This window comes from Diabrotica undecimpunctata, chromosome 1, assembly GCF_040954645.1.
Source record: "Diabrotica undecimpunctata isolate CICGRU chromosome 1, icDiaUnde3, whole genome shotgun sequence".
Classification (NCBI taxonomy): domain Eukaryota; kingdom Metazoa; phylum Arthropoda; class Insecta; order Coleoptera; family Chrysomelidae; genus Diabrotica; species Diabrotica undecimpunctata.
Genome location: NC_092803.1, coordinates 133,054,812 through 133,081,570, shown reverse-complemented (window position 1 = coordinate 133,081,570; position 26,759 = coordinate 133,054,812). Strand labels below are relative to the sequence as shown.

Sequence of the window (26,759 nt, the reverse complement as noted above, 5' to 3'; positions counted from 1 at the left end):
GCCAGACGTTGATAAAGATGTTAAAAGAGACATGTGGAATCTAAAATTTGCATTCCTCAACTAAGCAAAAATCATTAGCGAATTGGTTTCTTGTACTCATACAGAGTAGATCCGAATAAAAATAAAATTAAAAAGACAGTCAAGATTTCATTTCACGTACAAATCGTCTATGTATCTGTTGATACGTATTTCGCTTTAATAAAGCTCATCAGAACAGTTATTCATAGGCGTTCTCAACGTGAAAATTAATCTTTTCTGTCTTTGGGAAGCAGCGATAAAATGGCTTCGAAATGGACGCAATAGCGACATCTGATATTAAATCCGTAAAATAGTTTCGAAACACAATTCAGATAACTGCCTTAATCTGGAGCCTTCTAAAAATTGCAAGACATAGCCAGACGTTGATAAAGATGTTAAAAGGGACATGAGGAATCTAAAATTTGCATTTCACGACATGTCTCCTCAACTAAGCAAAAATCATTAGCGAATTGGTTTCTTGTACTCATACAGAGTAGATCCAAATAAAAATAAAATTAAAAAGACAGTCAAGATTTCATTTCACGTACAAATCGTCTATGTATCTGTTGATACGTATTTCGCTTTAATAAAGCTCATCAGAACAGTTATTCATAGGCGTTTTCAACGTGAAAATTAATCTTTTCTGTCTTTGGGAAGCAACGATAAAATAGCTTCGAAATGGACGCAATAGCGACATCTGATATTAAATCCGGGGGGACAGAGTTGCTCGCGTCCGTGTTCTATCGCAAGGTACGATCACACGTGTCCCCTGGGTAACGCTAAATGAGCAGCAGCGATTCGTCGTTACGCGCGCTGATCCATGAGTGTACGAATCCCTACTCGAAACGGCCCTTCTCAGGGCAGCGACGCAGACCTCAAAGTCATCTTCTGGAACGCTGGAGGTCTAAGCAACAGCAAGTTTTTAGAACTCAAACGAAGCGTTCTCGAAAAGAACGTTGATATATATGTCATTGTAGAGGCAGGAGCCGCTACAGACACACCTCATCTCTACTCTACAGTTGGCTATTCAAGCCATGTGCTGAAGAGGAGTCGACAAGTAGCGTCAGGAATTATCATCGGAATCAAAACCCCTCTAGTATGCAAGGCTAACATAATGCACGAAATGCAGGATAGAGACAAACTGGAAATGTTTAAGGTCGAAGTCCGGAAAAACTCAAAACATATCACCCTTTTCTTACTATACAATCCGCCAGATAATATACCTGCATTGGAATTGGTAGAGCAACAAATCCAGCCAAGTACCATCATAATTGGAGATTTCAATAGTCCATCCACGAGATGGGGCTACTCTAGAACCACCAACGTTGGGAAACGACTTCCTGGATATCAACTATCTCGATGTAGTGAACATCCCACCTACGTTCTTATCGTTTACAGGAAGTCAAACAAGGCCCGATCTTGTCGTAACGCACCCACACATTACAGGGAAGATCAGTGTAACCCTCCTGGACGACGCAGCAGGCTGTGGTCACCGCGCTCTGCTAGTGACATGCAAACTGGCAAAGGACAAGAAAGCCCAAAATCGCGCCCCGCGCTGGAATTTTAAAAAGACGGATTGGAAAAAGTACAGGGAATGCACAAATGAAGTCCTAACTCAACTAACACTACAAGAACCAGAAGAAGCAACAAAGAAAGTAAGTGAGGCCATACTTAAATGTGCAAAAGAGTGCATACCGCGAGGTCAAATTAAAGGGTATAAGACTTTCTGGTCCCCAACGCTATCCAAATTGAAAGCTGCTAGAAATAAAGCCAGAGGAAAAGCTGAAAAATCCAGGCAAATGAACGATTGTATAGAGCTTCGAAAGAGGCAAGCGGTCCTAACTCAAGCCATTAAGTCAGGTAAAAGAGAAGCTTTCAAATCCTTTCTTGCTAAGCTCGATTTCCGAAAAGACGGCGTCAAAACGCACAGGTTCGTTACTACACTAAACAATGATGGAAACAAGCAACAGCAAATGCCAATGAGAGGCATGGCTAGAGAACTCACTACACATGCCGATATAGCAAACGAACTCTGTAAGCACTACACTAAAGTGAGTAATATTAAAATAAATAAGAGGGAGAGAGCAAGACTATTGCGTTATCCCCTTCGCCAGCGGATGAGCAAAAGTATAAACGACATCTGTTCAGAAGATTTCTCGATGTTGGAGCTGGAAGCGGCTCTCTCTGACACAAAAACGAAAAAGGCAGCAGGGATTGACGAGTTGTACCCAGAAATGCTTAAATATCTGGGAGCCGCAGTCAAAGACACCATTCTGAATTTGATTAACCCAACATGGAATTCAAGAGTCCCAAGGCAGTGGAGGAAGAGTGAGGTCATACCCACCTTAAAGAAAGGAAAAGACCCGAGCCTGACTGATAGCTACCGGTCAATATCCCTCACAAGCTCCTTATGCAAAGTAGCCGAAAAAATGGTTCTGGGCAGACTAAACCGAGCCTTAACCCATCTTGAACTGATTGACGACGCTCAAGCTGGCTTCAGGAAACACAGGAACACCATGGACCATGTAGTCGATTTTGCCCAAAAAGTCAAGGATGCTTTCCACCGTAAGATGTCAACAGTAGCAGTGCTAGTAGACCTCAAAGCTGCATACGACACAGTATGGAGAGGTTTGCTGTTACACAAGATAGCGAAGTCCGGAGTTGACGGCAAACTATTCAATTGGATAAAATCCTTTCTCGGGGAAAGGTATCAGAGAGTCAAATTTCACAACCACTGTTCCAAATTCAGACTGCAAAGACAAGGACTGCCACAAGGAGCTGTCATCAGCTGTCAGTTGATCAATTTAATGATAAACGATGTGCTCGAAATGATTAGAAAGATACCTGGTGTGGAAGAGCTCCTGTATGCTGATGACCTCCTAATATGGGCATCAAGTAGCAGGCTCTGAAAAATCTAGAAAAATGGGCGGATAAAAACTGCCTAACAGTCAGTAAAACCAAAACCGTATATCAAGTACTTAGCCTTTCAACAAAACAGACTGCTGTCAAGCTGACGTATAAAGGAGTTGATCTGGAAAGACAGGACGTAACAAAATACTTGGGGGTGTACATAGATAAGAAAATGACGTGGAAACCTCAAATCGACAACATTGCAGAGAAAGCCACAAAGAGATGTCGACTGTTCAAACGTCTCACAGCAACAAAGTGGGGCGCCACGCAAGATGTCCTGGTAGCAACATACAAAACCTATGTCCGGCCCATATTAGAATATGGGATTGAAGCTTTTATGTTCTGCTATACGTTTGTTAAAAGTTTTACCAGTTCGACCGATGTAAGTTTTTACACACTCGCCACATTTAAGTTTGCATACACCACTGTGTATGGATGGACCGCGTCACTAACACGCAAGTACTCCAAACTTTAGACAAAAGATGCGAAATTCTAAATGAGATAAAAACTAGAAAGATGGAATACTTGGGGCACATTGTGAGAGGTGAAAAGTACGAACTTTTAAGAAATATCATGCAGGGCAAAATTAAGGGCAAAAGAAGTGTGGGAAGAAGAAAAATATCGTGGCTTCGTAATCTACGTGAATGGTTCGGGTGTAGTTCGATTGAACTTTTTAGGCGCGCTGCTAACAAAGTCGCAGTGGCCATGATGATTTCCAATCTCCGTTAGGAGTGGCACGAGAAGAAGAAGAAGACACCACTGTGTAAGTGCTATTTATTTTGGCTCTTGACATTTTTAATATATTTGCCCAAGTTGTTGTTTGTTCTAAAAGCTGGTGTTATTCCTTTCTTTTTTATGTGTTTGGCTATTTTTGTTGATATTTTGCCCGTATATGTAATCGAGCAGAAGGTACTGGGTTTTTTCTCTGGTGGTAAAAATACTAATTTCAGGACTTTCTTGTGTAGTTTTTGATTTAAAATTTAATTAATTGTTTGTTCGTTGTACCCATTGTTTACTGCTATTTGCTTAATGATGTATAATTCTGTCTCAAAGTTATATTTTGACATTGGAATTTCTGTTAATCTATGTAACTGTCATCGAATGCGATAGTCTGTGGACTAGTACGCATTTCGATGCGCATCGCCCCGCCTCGAATTTTCCCATTGGCTCTTGACCTGGAAATCCCTATTTATCGCTCGAACAGCGCATATAAATATTTTTATGTAGTTTATGTAGTAGGTTACGTGTGATGGGATGATGAATTGTGTATAGTCGTGTCAGTATAGGTAGGTTTATGAAATACGGAGAACTCATGTTTGTTTTTAGGTCTGATAATTTTTAAACCTAAAAAATTTATGCATTGATTTTGTTTTGTTTTTATTGTAAATTCAATATGAATATGGAGTGAATTAATATACGATAAAAATTGGTCAAGTTACATGTTACTTTCTGTAAAACATACCAGTACATCGTCTACGAAATTACACCAATATAAAAATTGTTTAAATACGTTAAATTCGTCTCGGTTGGTTGAAGCCCTCAGGTTTGCTTGTAATACATGGCATGTTCCAGTTAGCTGGTGCAGCGTTATTCTCCCATTGTTCTCTCCACCGTTCAGTTACATTAATGTTTTGATCTACTAGCCTTTTTGCTGTTTTTAGAGGCGGGTGTCTTGAACGGAGCCTATTTATGTCTCTGGCGGAACTTCCGACATGGGAGCGGAGCTCAGGATCAGTATTGATTTTTGTAAATTCTCTGACAAGGGCATATTCCCGGCGGATGAGTAGTGGAGCTATATGACTCAAAGCTCCTAATGCTGTCGATCCAAGTGTGGGTGCTGAGGAGCCCCATGTAGTGCCGCAGAGCTTTTGCAGGATGTTGTTACGAGTTCGGAGTTTTGCAGCAGTCTTAGTAAGATGCTCTTGAAAGTTTAGCGTTCTGTCAAGTGTAACACCTAAGTATTTTGGGTGTTTATTATAGTTAAGGAGTCTATCCTCAAAATGGATTTGAGGTTGATAGTTGGCCATCTTGTTGTTCAAATGAAAGCAGGACACTTCTGTCTTAGTTGGATTGAGTTGCAATCTCCATTTGCGGAAATAATTCCCTAGGGCATTTAAATCGTTTGTTAGAATGCGTTCAGTGACCTCGAATTCTTTATGACTTACGGCAAGCGTCCAGTCGTCTGCGTATCCAAACTTTTTTGATGTGGTTTCTGGCATGTCTGCTATTTAGAGGCTGAAAAGCATGGGAGCCAGCACGGATCCTTGTGGAAGTCCATTATTCAGTTTTCTTTGGGTACTAGTCTTGTCTCCCAATATAACTTTAAAACATCTGTTGGATAGCATGGCGTTAATAACCTCAGTGATCTTTCTGCATGGGATTATTCGCATTAATGTATATATTGCCCCTTGTCGCCACACAGTGTCGTAAGCAGCAGATAGATCGATGAAGACAGCGGTTGTTTTTAATTGCTTTTGTAAGTTTGATTCCACATAATTGGTCAGGGCGAGTACCTGGTCTGTGCAGCTGCGGTTTGGCCGAAATCCGGCCTGTTCCACTGGTAAGTGTTGAAATATGGTTTTGCTAATTCTATTATACAACAGTCTTTCGAACAATTTGTACACCATACTTAAGAGTACGATGGGGCGGTAGTTTTTCGTTGAATTATTACTTTTCCCTGGTTTTAAAATGGCGACGATTTTATCAAGTTATTTCTTAAACTTATTTAAAGCAATAATCTCTATTTTTTCCGTTGTATACTTCTTAATTTCTCCGTTGATATTTTTGTGTGAATTAAAGCTTCTGCTCCGTATATGAGGACTAGTAGAAATGTTTGCTTTAAACACGTCTTTTCTTTTTTCAAATGCAACTCAATCTAAACACTTATTCTTCTGAGTGAGTCGGTCACATGTTTGGTTGTCTCACGTTAATCTTATTTCAAGGCCCAAATACACATATCTTTCCACAACTATGAGCAATCTTAATTTCTATTAACTCATTGGGGACGATATTCGTCATCATATTACTTTTTCTATAATTTATTTTTAAACTGATTCTCGGGGCAATTGCTGTAGTTGTTCCAGCATCACTATGGCTTCTCCTTAGTCGTCTGTTATGAGAGCAATATCATCGGCATGTTGGTGATAATTAAGTTTCTTTTCATCGTTGTTAATACCCTTTGAGTCTTACTCTAACCGTTTGAATTCGTACTTCATCACTGTTATAAATAGGTTTGGCAACAACTTATCTTCCTGCCGCTCCACTCTGTCAATATGTATGGAATAAATTCATTTTTAGCGTTATTATGTACTATGTGCCTGAAACAGGTCGATTTTTATTCTTAAATTGACAATTTACAGTATGAAAATATTATCCCCCTTCAGCACCCCCTTTGAATTATAAGCACCCCCTCGAAAATTTTAAACAACAACGCGGGTCGTGTGGCACCTTGTTAAAAAGCGATTTTAGTGCTATGTTTAGCAATATAAAGTTTTTGAGTTTGTACAATCATAACTGAAAAAATAGATTTTTACAATTAAATTAAATGTTCAACTTGACCATCATTATTCACTTCTTGACAATAATCGAGGCGATTTTGGAACTCTCGTACAACATTTAGTATGACCTCGGGGGTTATTTTGTTAAATTCTTCCATTATCCCAACTTTTAAATTAGCAATATTGCCTGGTATATTGAAATATACTTTAAAAATAATCAGATATCTATCTGTTCTATTAAACATTACGGAAAAAACTTTAAAGATAATAAAATATTAGCCAAAAAGCCAGATTAACAATTGTTATGAATCTAGTAGGCTGCTGTCATTTAGGTATTTAAAATTACTAAAAGACGTTAGTATAATATTGCTGCGCGTATTAAATTTAATTATGGCTCATTTGTCCGAGACTTAAAGAATACATTTTAATTATGATTGGTTGTGGTAATAAAACAAGAAATCAAAAGGAGCTTTGTGAAATGTTTAATAATAAATAACCTGGTCAACAAGTTTCGCAGTCTACAGTTAGCAAAATTGAAAAGAAATTTCGTTATACAGGACATGTAAAAAATATTGAAAAACCAGGTAGAAATGATAAATTTCCTGATGAAAAATGGTTAGATGTACTTCTAGAGATTGAGGAAAATTCGCATAAGATAACTCGAGAACTTGCCGCCATCAATGATGTGAATAAATCATATATTTTGAGAGTTTTGCATAAAGAAAAATACCACCCTTATAAAGTTGAGTGGGTTCAGGAGTTAAATGAAGGTGATCCTGGTAGAAGGCAAGAATTATGTGAAATGATGATGGACAGAGTGAACGCAGATTTGCAGTTCGTAAACAAAATAGTTTTTTCTGATGAAGCGACGTTTCATTTAAACGGAACGGTTAACAAACAGAACGGTAGATATTGGAGCAGAGAAAATCCTCACTGGGTGTGTGAGACTGACACACAATATCCTAAAAAGGTAAACGGTTGGTCTGGTATCATTAACAATAAAATTATTGGTCCTTATTTTTTGAGGGCACAGTTGATGGAGAGGTATATCTAGATTTTTTGATTAACTTTTTAGTGCCTACATTACGAAGATTTTTTCCTGAGGTTAATCATCCAAATGCGATAGACCGATCTATTTACTAACAACAAGACGGAGCTCCACCACATTTTGCACGTATAGTTAGAAATTATTTAAACGAGGTTTTTCCCCATAGGTGGATTGGAAGACGTGTATCGATCGAATGGCCGGCTAGATCCCCCGACGTGACTCCTCTCGATTACTTCTTAAGGAGTTGTTTAAAATCTAAAGTATATTTTAATAGACCAAACAGAATTGCTGATTTAAAAGTTGCGATAACAGAAGAAATTAACAAGATAACCCCCGAGTTCGTACATAATATTGTAAGAGAATTCCAAAATCGCCTCGGTTATTATCAAGAAGTGAATGGTGGCGATTTTGAACATGTAATTTAATTGTAAAGTACATTGAAAAATACAGTCTAAATATTATTTGCTATTATCTTGATTCAACCTAAAGTTTTGTGAGGGAGACATTATCAAAATTTTATATCTTAAAAGTCAATTTTCTCAGTTAAGATTGCACCACTTAAAAAGCATTATATTGTTGAACAGAGGAATAAAATCCATTTCTAACACGGTACCATACGACCCCCTTTGTTATTTAAAATTTTCGAGGGAGTGTTTAAAATTCAAAGGCCGTGCTGGAGGGGTATCATATTTTAATACTGTAAATTGTTAATTTAAGAATAAAAATCGACCTGTTTTAGGTTTGTTTCACATAGTACATAATAACACTAAAAATGAATTTATTTCATACATATATACATATGGACCGCATGGTTTATTTTTTTTAATAGAGTTCTCGACTGTTTCAACTAGTTTTATAGCACTGCAGATGGAATATTTTTCGTAGCTTGATCGAAACCCTACTTGTTTTGCTGACTGATACAACTCGATTTCTAAGAATATTAATTTTAATAAATTATTTTTAACCTCAATTATAACTTTTACTAATCTAATACTAAGCTAACCACACTTAGATAAAAATTATTTTAAGAAATACAAATTATGATAGTTCAGGTAATATCAACTTTTAACGGATGTGTAACGATAAAGGTAAAATTATTTTATGGGAGTTTCCCCAAAGATTACTTTCCACAAAGATTAATTTAACTAAACACCAATTCATACAAATAGTTTCAGTTGACCTAACAGTACCTTTGAAATTAACAAACGAGTAAACATTTAAACAACATGAAGATTCCGATATTATTATTATTATTTGTATGTATATTTGGTGTGTATGTAGAGGCATGGCGTAGGCAAAATTTATATCAGGTAAATATTTTTTCTGTATACTCTTGTAATATATATATATATATATATATATATATATATATATATATATATATATATATATATATATATATATTGCTTAAACGTTTCGGCAAATTAGCCATTTTCAATAAGCAACAAGCTTTTTTTATTTTATAAAGATTACATTTTACAATTAAATTTCATGTTTACACTTTTTTAAAAAGTTTAACATGGAATAAACATGGATTAACATGGATTTTTAAAAAAGTCTAAACATGAAATTTAATTGTAAAATGTAATGTTTATAAAATAAAATAAAGTGAATATTGAAAATGGCAAATTTGCGAAAACCTTTAAGCAAAAGTTAGTTTTATTTACATCAGACCGAAAATCCCAGAAAAAAAAAGTTTCTATATATTTTTATAATCTAATATTCACGGCCAGGAAATAACAAACTTAATAGGATATTCTAAACTGCTTCCCTGCGTTCCTAGGAAGTATTTTATATCAAAAATCATGAGAAACTATTAGTAGAGTACTGAAATCTGTATTAAAAGGAAAATTGATCTAAATGTTAAACACATTTCAAAATTTTGCGAAAAAGTATATATTTACCAGAGTATTGTTTTAAAAGTTAGGACACACATAATGCAGAATGTGTATTGGTTTGCGTTTGGTCTCAATTTGAACTGTTATTATTTTTATTTTATAATTTAATATTTAAAAAGCAATAAAGTTAATAAAAATTTTTCCGGTTGGGGAAAAATCAACAATAATGTTTTTATTTAGGCAATAGTGCGAGCAATGCCATATCTTTATTTAGCATAAGATATCCGCATAACCCAATTGTAGCTTATATAACAATTTAAATGATTTTAAATTTTTTTGTAAATAATTCCACTTAAAAATAATCGCTTGGAGCTAGATCTCCAGATTTTAGAGGCCACTTAATGTTACAGTTGGGTCCAACCAAACAATTATTAAAACTATTTTTAAGGAATTACTTAACCTTTCGGTTATAGTGTGCAGAGCACCCATCTATTTCAAACCAAATTTCTTCTTCAGCTGGAGTAACTTTGCTGGAGTAAGTCTCGGTAAAATCTCTTCCTGTAGCCTGTCCAAATGTCTTAATTCATCAGAGAATAATGGTCCAATAATATTGTGTCTAAATAATAATAACCAGATATTTATTGTTACACGATATTGGGTATTATTTTCAGTAATACTCTTAAGGCCGATTGTTCGAATGCTAATCAAAACTGGATTGTAATCAAATATTTAATTACAATTAAATACATCACAGTAGCTGTTAAAATTATTAAAGATTGCTTATTGCTTATTGCTGATTATTATTATTGATGATTGATAACCGCAAAATGTGACATATTTTATTTTAATTAAATATTTAATTACAATCAAGTTTTGATTAGCGTTCGAACAATCGGCCCTTAGGTTTTCCTGTTGACAAAATCTTATAATTTTGACTGCCCTTCTTAACACGTTCAGCTCCGTCCCTTTTTTTAAGGGAAAAGAGTGGCCCATTGAGATGTATTCGTGTAAACTAATTAATTTTTAAGGTACACTCTAAAAAGTCATTTATAATAAATATGAGTACAAAAAAATTAATTTGGTCACAAAAAAAACTCACTGAGTCGCGTTGATGGCCACAGCGCAGAGAATTTGTCGGTTGAACTTAAAAAAAAATAGTAATCTGATTAAGAAAAAATATAATAATTATAAACCTAGATAACTAACATAAGTTATTATTAAATGGCAGAAACATCAAGAAAACAAACTAATTACCTAATTTTCAATTTCTTCATGAAAACGTCTAAAACAATTTTCTAAGCGCAATCCCGGATGTTCAGGGCACAACGCACAATAAAACAATGAGTCCTTTCTTTCTTTTTTAGTTTGCCAGCAATACTTACACAGTCGTTGTTTTGTAATACCATTAGCTGATTTAGGGCAATGGGATGGCAAATGAAACGTCAAATTTTTCTTGATTTGAAGGATTTTTGGGTTTGGTCCCAAAAGACTATCATTCACCGAAAATCGAAAGTCGTGTAATGACATTTTTGTATTATAATTGTTATAGATATAGTATGCGTTGATTAGCATAATTTGAAAAACATGTATGTATATTTTTTATACCACCTATTATTATACAGCACGGAAAACGCAGCACGAGAGGCGTACGTAGCAATAAAGGAAGCGGCTACAAAAATGGGTTTAATAATAAACACCAATAAAACAAATACATGAAAATAGGTACGCAACCACAAATACTACGTCCACTTGTTATAGAAAACGACGTCATCGAAGCAGTTAACGAATTTGTATACTTGGAAACGCTCGTCAATACTGAAAATGACACTACCGCAGAGGTAAACCGCAGAATTTGCACGGCTAATAGATGCTATTTTGGGCTTAATCTCCTTTTTAAATCTACAGTTATATCAAAACATACAAAAGTAACACTCTACAAAACAATAATATGCCCAGTCCTAACATATGGTTCAGAAACCTGGACTTTAACAAAAAGCAATGAAAACATGTTAGAATATTTCGAAAGAAAAATACTAAGGCGAATCTATGGAGCGGTAAATGAAAATGATGTCTGAAGAAGACGATACAACTTCGAACTCTATAGAATATACCAGAAACCAGATATCGTAAAACACATTAAGATAGGACGTCTGAGGTGGGTAGGCCATGTAATGCGGATGGAGCAAATCAATCCAGCTAGAAAAACGCTCCTTGATAGACCTATTTGTCAAAGAAGAAGAGACAGCCCCAGAACAAGATTCCTAGATAACATAGATCAAGATATGAGGAATATCGAAATACGTGCTTGGCGGAGGAAGGCGATGGATAGGGACGACTGGAAAAAAATTCTTGGGGAGGCTAGGGTTGTAAAGCCAAAATAATGATGATGATTATTATACAGTAATGAACCAGAGAACTGGCGATCTCTGTGAAATTCTATAGTTGGGACTGTACACACTGTTGCGCCGTGTCTAACAGCATTTCATTGTGGGAATAAAATTATACGAAAAGGAAAAGAAATGGCAAGTAAAAAGGACGGATAGGTGCACTCTTCCTTTTACTCAAAAAGTTTTAAATAACCCCTACAGGTCGTATGGACAAACCCTTCAGATTAGTAAAGCAGCTTTAGCAGAACTTATTGTTGCTATTGAGAAAGTTAGTCTTTTGGGGGTCTTTGTAAAAGACCCTTTCTTCCATAAAGTAGATTTGCTGAAATCTCAAAGACTTGTTTAACAGTTAATGGAAGATCCCAAATTCTAGTAGATTTCCAAACCATTGCAGTCTTTGTTTCTGATCTTTTTTGAGACTGTGATTACCCCAGTTCTTTATATAATTACGTCTTCCTGATCTTGTACCTTCTAGTTTTACCAAACATCCACCGTAATATTTTCAAATCAGCAATCTCCATCTTATTTTTCTGAACCTTCTTTACAGGCCACATTTCATCGCCATATATCAACGTCGGCTTCACTACACTCTTGTATATCTTTCCTTTCAGTACTTTCTCGAATTTCAATTACACAGTACACCGCTCATTTGCTTCCAGTTGAAATATATCTCGTCATCAATATCTCGAACTAGAGTCCCACTTTTTGTTATGTAGAAGACAAGGTATATAAATTCTCCAACTCGTTCTAATTTTTCCTCAAGCAATTCGATGTCCCCATCCATTTCTGTTTTTCCTAACGACATATACTCCGTTTTCTACTGGCTATTTTTAATACTTTTTTTTATTTTTTTTTAATTCGTCATTTTTTAAAAATGTTAAACTGTCTTTGTGTCGTGTTGTAATAATCTATAATTTTTTTTATGACATTCTCAATATATTGTTGGATAGGCCAAATTTGAAGAAATGCCCCTGAAGATGCTCTAGGTGCGAAAGTACTTGGGCAAGATTTAATCAATAAACTGTGCTCGATATTTGCCTTCATGTGATTAAAGTTCATTTATTCGAGCATTCAACTTTATATCACTTTATATGTAGATTATTTTTGTTAGAACCCTTTATTAAATGAGGAAGGTGCTCTAAAAAAAGAAATAAAACAACTACAGATATTTATAGGTGAAAATTGTTCATATACTTAATTAACTGCTCCTAATACATTACGTTGTGGTACCACTTAAACCATTTATTTAGTTGTCAGTAATATTTTCCTGATTAATCCTATTAGCTTTATCTAAAATTATCCGTTTTTAATAATACTTTCTGGTTAAAATATTTTTTCAAATTTTTTCATGATATAATATATCAACAACCTGCGATACGTCAAGGAAAACCGCGGCGAAATATTTTTTAGTTTCTTCTAGAAGTATTAGGTTAACTCTATATTATTATATTTGATATTCTATAGATTTTATGTATTATGGTAAACAGGATTTTTATGAGTTTGAAATTAATAAAATTAAATTTCTACTGCACTGTCAAAAATATATCACATTCTTTTTACAACTATAGCAACCAAAAAAAAATGGAGAACTTACCAACATTAAAAAGAATGTCCGTGCTTGTGGAAAGTGTCAAAAGTTAACATTTGGTAAATGTACGAGAATTTTTTCCAAGGAGTGTCCTGTAAGTATTTTATGCTTGGGTTTGCTTGATATTTATAATAGATTTTCTCGCAGTTTTTACAATAACATATAAATTATTGCTAGCAAATAAAATTTTTTTTTAGTTTTATTATAATATTTATTATAAGTATTCATGTTTAATTTTGTTATAAATTTTTAACGGACTATTATTTATAATATTTTATTAATCCACAAATTAATCTAGATATCAAGTTTACAGTATGATTAGGTATATCATTATTTATGAACAAACTATGGGGTTTATGTAATAAAATTGATCTGTTTTCATCTCTTATGCTTTCTTTACTTCTTTTGATAATTTGTTTGGCCTTATCTTTAAGAAAAGATAATACAACCAGTTTCCATCTGTCGTTCACTGGTTTTCTCGTACTGGTGTCTTCCATTATTCAGGTACTTGATGCTCACACTATTTAAGTATTCTTGTATTTAATTATTTGTTTTACATTAGACAAAGATATATTAAGTCTGACACTTAGTCTTTGAACAATTTATTATCTTCTTCGTTTTTGTAAAGCCCTGAAAAACTAGTGTTTTTACGTCTTTATATTTGAGAATTGTATGTAGTGTGCTATTTGTGTAGTTCTATTTTAGTTTGTGTAACAATAAATCACTGAAAACTTTGTTTTCAAAACTTCTACAAAATTTATTTTAAACTCTTATCACTGCAGCTGTTTCGGCTGATTGCCTCTCTCGTGTGATCTATTATTGGCATGTGTTTACATTTTATAGTCTCTAATAAAATAGGTTGAGGAGGGGAGAACTGTTTGTCTCAAGTTGGTCATTCAGAATTATAATAATAATTGTCTGTTCGTTGTTAAGAAAATGTTAAATCAAAAACTACACAAGAAAGCCTTGAAATTATTATTTACACCACCAAAGAAAAAACCCAGTACCTTCTGATCGATTACATATACAGGCGAAATATCAACAAAAATAGCCAAACACATAAAAAAGAAAGGAATAACACCAGCTTTCAAAACAAATAACAACCTAGGCAAATATATTAAAAACAACAAGAGCCAAAATAAAAAAACACATACACAGTGTTGTGTACAAACTTAAATGTGGCGACTGCCCAAAAACTTACATCGGTCAAACTTGTAGAAATTTTAATAAACAAATAGCACACCATAAAAGGGCTTTCAATAATAGAAAAACAGATTCTACATACGCACTTCACCTTCGAGATCATAATCATTCTTTTAGTGACGAATTTAAAATTCTTCACATTCAAAATAAAGGCGTTAAGCTATCTTTGTTAGAATCTAGGGAAATTAACAAATAAAAAAACACAGATATAATTCTGAATGACCAACTAGAGACAAACAGTTCTCCTCTCCTCGACCTATTTCATTAGAGACTAAAAAGTGTAAACACATGCCAAAAATAGATCACTTGAGAAAGGCAATCAGCCGAAACAGCTGTAGTGATAAGAGTTTAAAATAAATTTTGTGGAAGTTTTAAAAACAAAGTTTTCAGTGTTTTATTGTTACATAAAATGAATTTCCATCAAGTAACGGTCGAATGCATCAACTATTTTAGTTTTTCTAAAGGTCATTTCCTTAATAAGAATTTGTAATATAAATTTGGCATTTTTATATAGCTTTGCCCAATTTTTAGGATAGCAGAGGGGTAGCAGATAGCAGAGAAAAGGGTCGTGAATATGTAAATTTACGGTCATCATTATTATAAATTTATGTATTCAGAGGTACATAAACAAAATTACAACAAATCACGAAAGTAGAAATCTGAAGATTTCCATCTGTGCCTTCTAAGAATTGCAAGGCAATACAGACGATACTAAAGATGTAAAGAAAGAAAATGAGGAATCTAAAAATTGCATTCCAAAACATTATTATCTTCTCATCTAAGCAAAAATCCTTGGTGAATTGGTTTCTAGTAGTCATAAAGAGTATATCGAAGTCAAATAAAGACAGTTAAGATTTAATTTCACGTATAGTGGCTCTCTATATTCGCCTATACGTATTTCTTAACACGACTCATAAGAACTACTTTTACAGAAGTTCTAAAGCTCTCTAGAGCATATATTTGCATATGTTTGCGTAAGAAAAATATCTATACCTAATTTTCAGACATACACACAACCAAACTTATATGGAATCACCCCGTATTTTCGATTTTATAAAGTATTACTAAATTTTTTTAATGGAAAGTGAACTTTGTTTTATACTAAATCAATTTAATTACTATCAAAAAAAAACAATCAGAAAATGTTACAAATGCTTGAAATTAACAAAAACGCAAAAAAAAACACGAACAAATGAAAACATTGTAATGGTTAACTAAAGAAAGATACAGTCTTGTTGTTCATTTTAATAGTTAGTGTTATGTCATAGCCACCTCTAGCTCTAATACAAGCTTCAATCCGACAGGTAATGCTTCGTATCAAATCGTTAACTTGTTCTTGAGGTAACTTTGCCCATTCTTCTAGAGCGGCTTGAATGAGCTGATCAGCTGGATTATCCCTTCGAGCTCTTATCCTTTTTTAATGAGGTTCCACACATGCTCAACGGGATTAATATTAGGTGAACAGGCAGACCAGCTCAGAACAGTGACATCTTCTGTTTCTAGAAAGTCTGTGGCAACTCGGCTGGTATGTGGAGGGGCATTATCGTGCATAAAAATAAAAATATTTCGAATATTTTAACGAAGTCTCTTTTGTACTGTTTCAACTGAAATGTCAATACCTGCAGTCTGCAAAAGTTGCCTTTGGAGCTCCGGATGAGAAGAGGCCTTGTCGATCACTAGTTACTCTACGACGACTTTCTCTAGGTCTGTTCTTGAGTGTACCCAATTCTAAAAATATTGCATATGTTTTTGAAACAACGCTCTGCGAGACGTGTAGTGTAGCTGAAATTTGCCTTTGTGACATTCCCTGCTCAACAAGAACAAAAATTCTTCCCCTCTGAACATCTGACAAACCTAAGTAGGGCATATTACCTTTTTTGAACACAAACTTAACTTTACTCTGACGTCTCGGTTTTACAACTTGACACAAATAATAAAATTTTTCAATGTGTACTTGATCAAATTTGATCAATTATGAATCGTATGTCCAACAAAAACCTTTATCTCTTATCTGCAAAAAAAGTTGTCATACATTTCTTATTATTAGTAAGAAATACTGGGTGATTCCATATAAGTTTGGTTGTGTGTATATGTTTATATAACAAATTATCATCTGAAGTTTGTTCCACTTATTTATTAATACCCTGTATAAATTAGATCGCCATAAAAATGATCTAGTATATATATTTCTTAGAGTTTGCATAATTCTTTGCTATTTGTTGTGTGATTTTTAGAAAGTTTGTTTTCCTGAAGTTGCTTGTTATTTATAAGTTTTTTATGAAAGATAAAAACTATCTTGAACGTAAAGGCCCGTTTTCACACTACGTCTTTTTGTACGTTTTGTGGGTCATATAAAACGTACGACAAAATGTACGCTGTGTCCAGTGTATACACACTACGTTTTTCCTTCCGTTTTCTACCTTATTTCTAATTCAGAGTCTTGAGTTGTATGAAGTTTGTTTAGTGATTTTTTTTATTATGGACGAAACACGGCTGCTTTCTTTTACTTTTTCAACCATAACGATACTATGACTGAGGAAAAAGGGGATGGGGAGGGAAAAGACAAGATGGTCAGGAGAGTGGGCTTCTAAAAAGAAGCCAGTATTCGCACGTCTCGTTACTAAAAGAACTGAGAGGCGAACCAGATGACTGGCGCAATTATTTGCGAATGGACACCTCAGCCTATTGTCAATTGCTAGAGTTGGTAACACCATACATATTGAAATAAGACACCTCATAAGAAAAGCCATTACACTCCATGAAAGACTCACAGCAACTCTCAGATATCTTACAACAGGACGCAGCGTCAAGGACTTAGAGTTCACAACCATAATATCCAAACACGCGTTAAGCCAAATAATTCCTGAAACCTGTAATGCAATCTACTTGGTTTTAAAACAGAACTACTTAAAAACTTTTATACAATTCAATAAATTCCCCGAGAAAATCGTGGATGCATTGCCGCAAATCTGACATTATTAGGTTTTTTTAAGAAAAATGAAGCGAACTGCAGTGGAACTAGTCGTCAAATAAGTCAAGATCGGACGACTTGTCTGAACATGTATTTTCACGTAACGTTTTATCCTATCAGTTCTCGCAAAACTATGCTTCTCCCATCATTTCTACGATCTGACCTTGGATTTCATTTCGATTCGACAAGACGTACGTTTTGCTGTTTACATGCCACGTTTTATTGTATAGGATTTGTCCTATCCAACAAAACGTACAATAAGACGTAGCGTGAAAACCGGCCTTAACAGTTCTGCTTGGCCGCAATTTTTAAATTTGGATCTATCTTTTAAATTTTATTTGTCATTAGTCTATTTACTTCTTTGTATTATCATTAATTATTTATAAATTCTTACTGTGTTATTATGCTTTTTGTTCTATATCTTACTATTTAATATATTATAATTTTATATAGATTCGGTTCTTCAAGGTTTTTTACTTTTAACGATTTTTTGCTAATGAAGTTTTACTGCTTTTTTAAAATTTCTCATTATAACTTTTTTCTTGTACATTTAGGCATATGCATTCCCAAATAAAAAAGAGAGTTTTCTGTATTTTAAAATATTCTATTGTAAAATATATTCTAGAACTAACGGTAAACAAGATATGTTTCGTCAAATTGTGATACTTGCAACGATTTGTGCACAGGGTGTCCAGAAACTCTCCTGACCAACGAAAACCGAAGACTCCTCAGATAATTTAAGATGATTTTACCCAATTCATCTAGTCTGAAAATGCTTCCTAAGGGAGCTAGAGCTCTTTAAAGATAGCGCCTTGTAAGTAGTTTTTTTTAATAACTTCAGAATGTTTCTATTTAGAAAAATAAAAACTGGTACGATTATTTATCCTCCAGAGCTGAATCGCTTCCATTATTTACGAATTTCTAGTACCGTTCATAGGCGTCCATTTTGGGTAGGTCAATGGATATTTTAACGCATAACTGTTTTGTCTGTAACTTTTAAGCATTAGTAATAATAGATTATTAGATTTTTAGGTAGTTTATTACTAAAAGGTACTCTTATTTTAAGTCGGTAAGATATACCGTTTTCGGGAAAAATTGATTTGAAAATTTTTCGTTTTTTCGTCATGAAAGTTAAATTAATATTTTTTGCGATTGTAAGCTTTGAACTGTCATTGATTATAAATCATGGGTGGTTTATAATCAATGAAACTGTCAACAGAAATATAAAATACGTTTTTCGTTGTCAAAAATTCCTGTCAGTTCTTGAAGTTTCTCTTTAAGTTTTTAATTTGTGGCATTAAAACACAATAATTTCAATTCAACAAAAAAGGTTTTTACTAATAAGGAATACGCTGATATACATTTATTTTATTGTGAAAGAATAGAGCGACATAATGATGTAACAGCTCATCAAAATGTTACTTTAATGGAAGTTGAGGAAAATTTAGAAATATGCGTTCGAAGACTATCTGTCATGTATCCCACAGTTTCAAAATCTTCCGCAAGAAATATCTTACACAACGAAAATTTATATCCTTTTATTTTACTAAGGTACAAGCATTGCTACAAGGACATTTTTCTGCTTAAAAAAATTTTAAATAGATTTTTATAGAAAACGGTGTATCCTACAGACTTAAAGTCCAAACTTTCATGACTAAGAAAATAAAAATTTTCAAATCGATTTTTCTGGACAACGGTGTATCCTATCGACTTGGAGTAAGAGTACCTTTTAATACTAGAATATCTGAAAATTTAATAATCTAGTATCACAAATGCTTAAAAGTTACAGACAAAAAAGTAATGCGGTAAAATACCCGTTGACCTACTGAAAACGGACGCCTATCAACGATACTAAAAATTTGCAATTAATGGAATCGATTTAACTTCGGAGAGTAAATACTCATACCAATTTTTTTTCCAAATTAAAAACGTTTTAAAGTTAATAAAAAAACTACTTACAAGGCGTCATCTTTAAAAAGCTGTAGCTCCCTTAGGAAGCATTAAGGAATCTCCGGTTTTTGTTTGTCAGGAGAGTTTCTGGACACCCTGTGTATCTAAATGTACAAGAAAAGAATACCCCAGTCCTAGTTGTCAGAGACGAAAATGCCACTAAACGTATAAACATTACACGAGCAAGCTGAATTTTGCTGAGAATGTTTTGCTGAGAAAAAATGTTTGCTACTCCTACCCCAAGCTTCCCACTAAGAGGGGGGGGGGACGTTCATCGATTTACTTACCAATAATCTGTATGATGTAGAAAAACATGTTTCAAACAAGAAGTGTAGCTAAGATAACATTGAACAAAAATGTGTATTAGCACTTTTTCTTTAAAATGAACCACTCTGAGAAACAATGCTTGCAGCGATCGGCTAAAGCTATGGTTTGTTAGAACAGTGAGCGACGCATAACTCACAGTCAGTCGAACGCCGCGCACGTTCGTCAAAATCAAGGAAATGGTTCTCTATGATAACGGTTTGTTAGGTTCTGCTGAGCTGCGCGCACTTAAGAGCGATAGCCGTGTACGTTCACGGTGTGCGCTGGAATCAATTGCGATTTGATTTGGACGCAAACGTTCAGCTGAGCTCACAGCGTACACATCTATACCGAAATTATAATTGTATTTTTATACAGTTATTAATATTGTAATAATTAAGTCATGTCTAATAAATTTTCTCCCGAGGAATATGAAAGACTAGTGTAGTATATAGACTAGTGTAGTGTAGTATAGTGTAGTATTGTAGTTGACAACAAAGATCTTAGAATTATCAGAAACATTTACTACAATCAAACGGCCAAAATCAAAATAGAAGACCAGTTAACTGATAAAATTGTAATAGAAAGTGGAGTACGACAGGGCTGTATTTTGTCTCCATTGTTGTTCAACATTTATTCTGAATGAGTATTTAAGGAAGCTTTAGACGGTTGTGCGAAAGGAATACTAATAAACGGTGAATGGTTGAATAACATTAAATATGCAGATGACACTATAGTTTTTGCCGATAATCTGAATGACTTACAGATATTAACAAATCGCATAACAGAAGTCAGCAACAGATACGGACTAGCTCTTAACATAAAGAAAACCAAATTTATGACAATTAGTAAAAAACCAATACTAAACGCTTAACTTACAATCAACCAACAGAATATCGAAAGAGTCGAGCAATATACATATCTAGGCACCAATTTAAATAGCCAATGGGACCACTCAACAGAAATTAAACAGCGAATAATAAAAACAACAGCAGCATTCGTTAGAATGGGAACGATTTTCAACAGTCGAGACATATCATTAAAAACAAAATGCCGTCTATTGAACTGCTACATATTCACAGTTCTGCTCTACGGAATGGAAGCATGGACACTGACTGTTGCATCTATGAATCGGCTCGAAGCTTTCGAAATGTGGTGTTATAGGCGCATCTTACGTATATCCTGGGTTGACAGAGTTACTAATGTGGAGGTCCTGCATAGAATGGGGAAAGAATGTGAAATTCTCATGACCGTCAAAACTAAAAAGTTGGAATATCTAGGACATGTAATGAGAAATCAAGAACGTAACGGCCTTCTCCAGCTGATTCTCCAAGGGAAAGTAAATGGTAAGAGAGGACCGGGAAGAAGACGCATTTCCTGGCTTCAAAATTTACGAAAGTGGTATAACACGACTACCACTGAACTGTTCCGCGCTGCAATAAATAAAGTAAAGATAGCCGTGATGATCGCCAACATCCGGAACGGATAGGCACTTTAAGAAGAAGAAGAAGTGTAGTATTACAAATTGTAAGACAGTTCCAAATAAATCCCTGGAAAGTCCAAAATATTCTCGAAATTTTTACTTCGTTTTGAAACAATCCTTTTTCGACTGTTAATTTAAAAGCACCTTCTGTATTAAAAGTTTAGAAATTTCGTTTACATTTTTATTTCTTTTATTTAAATTTGACATTATCAACTCTTCTTCGTCCTGCCCTTCTTCGAGTAATTAGTGAAGTAAGTAAATTATTGCGTTAAATTTGGAAGAATTCATTTTTTTAAACGTACCATCTTTAAGAGAACTAATTGTTAAAGTAAAACTAATTTTTAAAATTGTTTTGAGCGCGACAGAATAAATGAATACGAACTACTCTAACAAACAGACTCGTCCAAAAATGCCGTGAGTCGAGTACAACAGATTCTGCTGTACGTGTATGTCGTGCGCTGCGCACTGTTCTAACAAACCGTAGTAGTATGGACACTCGACAGGCGGGAAAAAGTACGCGCATCATTTAGCGCAGGCCATATCGCCATATTGAAAACAGACCGAAATCTTGTGACATCAGACTGGTATTAATGTGACGTGTAGTCATCTGTCGTGATTTGTTTGTTTACTTCTGTGTCGTTTTATTTTTCGTTTAATTAAATCTAAAAATAATTCTTTTTAGAACTAAATTGTATTATCAAATTTCAACTTCGTATATTATATACGTAGGTAAATATAAGTTTTGTGGTTTCCAAGAGATATTTGTAATTTCATTATGCCTGGAGACCATTGTGCTGTGAACACTTGCAAAAATTCACGTTCGAAGACGGGAGGTACGTTTTTTACGTTTCCCAAGGATCCTCAAAGGTATGTATTTCTTTTGTCAATATCCGTAACTAATAAACGTAAATTACAAGTTTAAATGATTTAAGACAGGTTCATTTTTGAAGACCCCTACTTTTTGCTGTACCTCTACAACTATTAAAATAATATTTGTGTACTTACTTTTGTATATATTTTCAATAATTTTCAAATTCTTAAAATATATTTGTTTCAGGGCAGAAACCTGGGCACGAGCTGCTGGATGGGAGGATTTATATGTAAAGCTTCCAGCTTTTCATAAAAGTTATCAACTTTGTCATCTACATTTTGATGACAATTGTTTCTTAAATTTATCTCCGTAACAGGCTTAAGCCTACTGCAGTTCCTACCATTTTTTTATGTATGCAGGGATCCTCAGACAATCACTGTGATCATTCATATTCACTTTTAGGTAAGTCATTTTCTATTAGTGTTTTTTGGTAAATACTTATCTATTATTTTTAAAACTTCACTGTCTTGAATCACATTTGAATCATGAATGGATTATATATAATCCATTTAGCATATAACCACGCTATTTGAATCATATGTGATTCATTGGACAGTGAAGTTTTAAATATGTTGGTTATCCCAAAAAGATATTTATTTTTAATATCAGATATTAATGTTTTATTATAAGACATCAAGTGCAAAACGTTATTAAAATTAAAAGGAGGTTTCTAAACTATTGAAACCTATGTTTCAATTTTAAATAGTGTTCCTTATGTTATTATATATCAAAGTTAAGAATGCTCTACAGGTTATACATGGTTATTTAGTCTGTTTGATCCACTCTATGTATAATCCTATTTTTAAAAAACAGTTAAAAATAAAAGTTGTTGAAAGTTATATGAATTTTAATACTAGTAGTAAACATTCAGAGGATTCATTCATAACAAGTGATAGAATTAGCACTCTTTTTCCAAAAGAAATATACAATACATTATAACATTTCTAAATTGGACTTTTTTCTATTATTACAAGAGTATTGACTTATGTATAATACATTTTTTTCTGTTTATAGATAATGTAGATAAATCAACTTCACCACTGTCAGAATTTTTTCCAACATTGAGCACTCAAACACCTTTACTTCTATCTTCCCATATTCCAAGGAAGGAAGTTCTCAGATCAAAAGTAAAGGAATTGAGAAATGAAAATTATCGTTTGTCCCAAAAAATAAATGAACTTGAGAATCAAGTTATAAAATATTTCAAATAAATCTATAAAAAATAAATGAATCGTTTGGATCAATAAATAGATTTTTTTACTACTAACATGAAAAATTACTATTATTTATTTAATTACTACAAGAAGTAAATTTTCTCTCTGTAGGTAAACAGTATTTACTTTTTTACCTAGGTAAATAATGCAAAATAAGTGTTAGTATAGTGCCATGTAGTTGTTTTGATTTGTTGATTTACTTCTAATAAAAGTATTACAATGCCTTTAACTTCTTTTGCCGACACTGTTCACAATAGTGAAGTAAATATTCCCTCAGAGAACTCTGTTACAGGAAATGCAGAAATACATAATGGTTTGTAACAATTGCCCAATTAATTATAATTTTAACCAAATTTCCATGTTCCAAGTCTGGTTAAATACATGTTCATGTTCCAAATATTACAAATAATAGTTTTTTTATAATTGTTTGTCTTTCAATTTTTTTTGTTTAGAATAAATTAAGCTTACATTAAAATAAGCTAATATATAAATGTTAGTAGCAAAAAAATACTATACAGTTGTGGTAATCTGAAAACTGTATATAGCACGCATAATTAGTGCGAAAAGAACAGTATGAGGTTGTTCTACTAGCAAAGAGAAGCCGAATATAGTATGAAACTAGTACCGACATACGAGCTTATTTTTAACACCCATTAGATTGAATTGTAGTTTTGTACTATTTTAACCATATTTACACCCTCGAAAAAATTCAAAATAAGTTTTTCCGGATTTGTGCTTATAGATTAAACTTAAAGAACTTGTCTTTGGTTGAACTAAGGTCAAGGCTAAATATCAGTTCCTTAGAAAACTATAGAACTAAAATGCGATCTAGTCTTTCTCTATAAACTACTTAATCATACAACTGACTGTTCTGATTTATTAGGTCCTACCAACTTTAGATGTAGCACTAGAATTCTTAAAGAAATGTCTTTGTTCTCTATAAAACACTATCACACTAACTATGCCAAATTCCCATTTCAGAATTCAGATACTGGGAAATGACTTTAGTCAATCTTATGATCTGCTGGATATTTCTTTCTTTCTCCCCTTCCTTTTACCTTATCAGGATGTCGGATCTGCTGTATATAAAATCTGTAAGATTCAAGCACTGTTTGACTGAGTATATTAGGGATCGAAGATGAGTGACCTTCAACTTGGGAGTTTTCATATAATTTTTATAAGAACTTGGGGGTATTAATTTCATTTTAAAACGATTCCCAGAAAAATTTAATTTATGTAATTTAATAATTGTTTAACAATATTTAATAATTATTTAGTTTTAGTATTTGTGTTATAGTTAGGATATTTTACGTTGTTAATTATTTTGTAAAAAAATGGGGTCATCCCGTTAATAAATAAATAAATAAATAATAATTCTGGTTTTATTCGCAAAAAAAATAATGCAATTGATATTTCCAGTTAGGAAAATGGTAACCTTTACAACTGAACATAAAATTCAAATTATTAAATGATATTATTCTGGAAGTAGTGCCAACGATATAATCGGTACGTTTTCGTTTTCATTCGAAGGCCCTGTACCATCAAAATCTGCAATTCGCAACATTTTTTTAAATTTGAAAAAACTGACTGTGAAAAAATAATTGTAGAAAATGCACGGATAGTGATAGAGATATATTAACCAGCTCGTGCAATTAATCAAGAACAGGAACAGCGTGAAACTGCCGAAAGTAGTCTAACTGAAATCAATTTTCCTTGTAACAACACCCTAATTTCAACAGAAACTGGTATCACTGCTAGAACTGTACGAAATACTTTAAAAACAAATAAGCACCATTGCTACTAAAAAAATTTTAAATTCACAACTATTCTACTAGAAACTGTAGTGAATGCAATTTAAAAAGGCAGGTAAAAAACTTATAATAAAAAAGATGGCCTCTGGCTGTCTTTTATGTAATTTCAGATATAACAAGAAAAAATGCATGTTCTTTATAAAAGCACAAATAGTCAATGTCTTTACTTTAGTAGGAATAGAAGTTTTTCAGTTTCTTATTTGGTTATGGTAGAAAAGTTTTATTTTTATATAAAATAAATAAAACATTTTTAATAATAATATTTAACTTTTGTATTTTTTAGTTAATAATAAATATTGTATGAGACATGTCTTCTTTTTTTCAATGCAGAGATAAATGCTGGTCACTGTAATTTTGGAGTATTTACGCACCCCACGATACCAGTTGTGTGTTTATAAAATAACGATACCAGCTGAGGATTAAAATTGAAACAATATATTGTCGATTGTAATTAATTCAAATTAACTTGTTTACTAACTTTAAAATAATATAAACACAGTTTATTTTTATACTATGATATAAACACGTCTCTGTTCTAACCACTTGTGCCAGTCCGTAACTGATTTGGTCTGTTTTCAATATGGCGTCTGGATACTTTTATACTTCAAAGGCGCCGACTCCGAGTGTCCTAACTGTTTGTGGTTAAACTGTGCCGTAGCTTTAAATGTGATACGTGTGCGAAATCAATTTTTTAAATAAAATTTGTATCAACCCGGCGGTAAAAATTTGATAGCTTCTGATCAGAGTACTATTAGTATTTAGAAATCTATCAATAGTCTATTAGCCACAATTCACATTCTCATATAATTATTCTATTATGAAATCTCACTTTTATGAATGTTTTCAGTAAAGTTTTGTTATATTTAGCTTTGTACTAGCATTATTAATTGTTGTCGACTATTAAATGATATGTTTTAAATATTATGATGTAAGTAATACTTTATTTTGTTTTAGCGTACAAGCTTTAGACGCCGTTAACGTACGAGGATTTATAGATACCTATTAAGTTTACAGATAACGAGGAAATACTAGAAGATACTTATTAGGAATTTAGTTCTTAAGTTAAACTAATCGGATCAATATATATTTATATAAAATTAAAGAAATATGAATGTCCCAATATATTTTAATAGTGTGGCGATTTGCTTTAAATAAAACCTAATAAAAGTTTTATAAAATAATTGGCATTTAATTTATGAACAATATTCCACTATTATAATTTATATTCAAATAGGGCTTCACTTTTAGAAGTTGCAATCTATTATTATCTATTATTTGCTATAGTAAAATTAAGAATAAATGATTTTGGAGGATGAAATGGAAAAATAACTTTAAGAAAAAAGTAAAGAAAAATATATGATTGTTAGACTGTCAGTGATAGATAGATAGATAGATAGATACAGTGCACAGATTCTAAACATGCCGGTGGGAGATGGCTTCTATGCGTTGTATTATAGTTGGTGTATGAGAGAAAAAGTTTTCGAAATAATGAAATAACAAATTTTATATTATTATTTGTTATTTCATTATTTTGAAAACTTTCTCTCATACATCGACTATAATACAGCGCATAGAAGCCATCTCCCACCGGCACATTTAGAATCTGTGCACTGAGTATCTGAGCATCTTGTAAATAGATAGATACAGTGGCTCACAGCTTAAATGAT

At 33.2% G+C, this 26,759-nt stretch overlaps 1 protein-coding gene and 2 long non-coding RNA genes across 3 annotated transcripts; all 3 read left to right on the top strand.

Annotated features, from left to right (window-relative positions):
• Positions 1-838: 838 nt before the first annotated feature.
• LOC140435198 (uncharacterized) lies at positions 839-2,927 on the top strand. Its single transcript, XM_072523982.1, has 2 exons — positions 839-1,277; positions 1,417-2,927. The coding sequence occupies exons 1-2, from the start codon at positions 839-841 to the stop codon at positions 2,925-2,927; spliced, it is 1,950 nt and encodes a 649-aa protein (XP_072380083.1).
• Positions 2,928-8,599: 5,672 nt separating this feature from the next.
• Positions 8,600-26,273, top strand: LOC140440273 (uncharacterized). The gene is made up of 3 exons (XR_011950803.1): positions 8,600-8,783; positions 13,267-13,380; positions 26,047-26,273. It is a non-coding gene; the product is annotated as an uncharacterized lncRNA (long non-coding RNA).
• On the top strand, positions 21,453-23,142 carry LOC140440269 (uncharacterized). The gene is made up of 3 exons (XR_011950802.1): positions 21,453-22,063; positions 22,254-22,469; positions 23,082-23,142. It is a non-coding gene; the product is annotated as an uncharacterized lncRNA (long non-coding RNA).
• Positions 26,274-26,759: the final 486 nt, after the last annotated feature.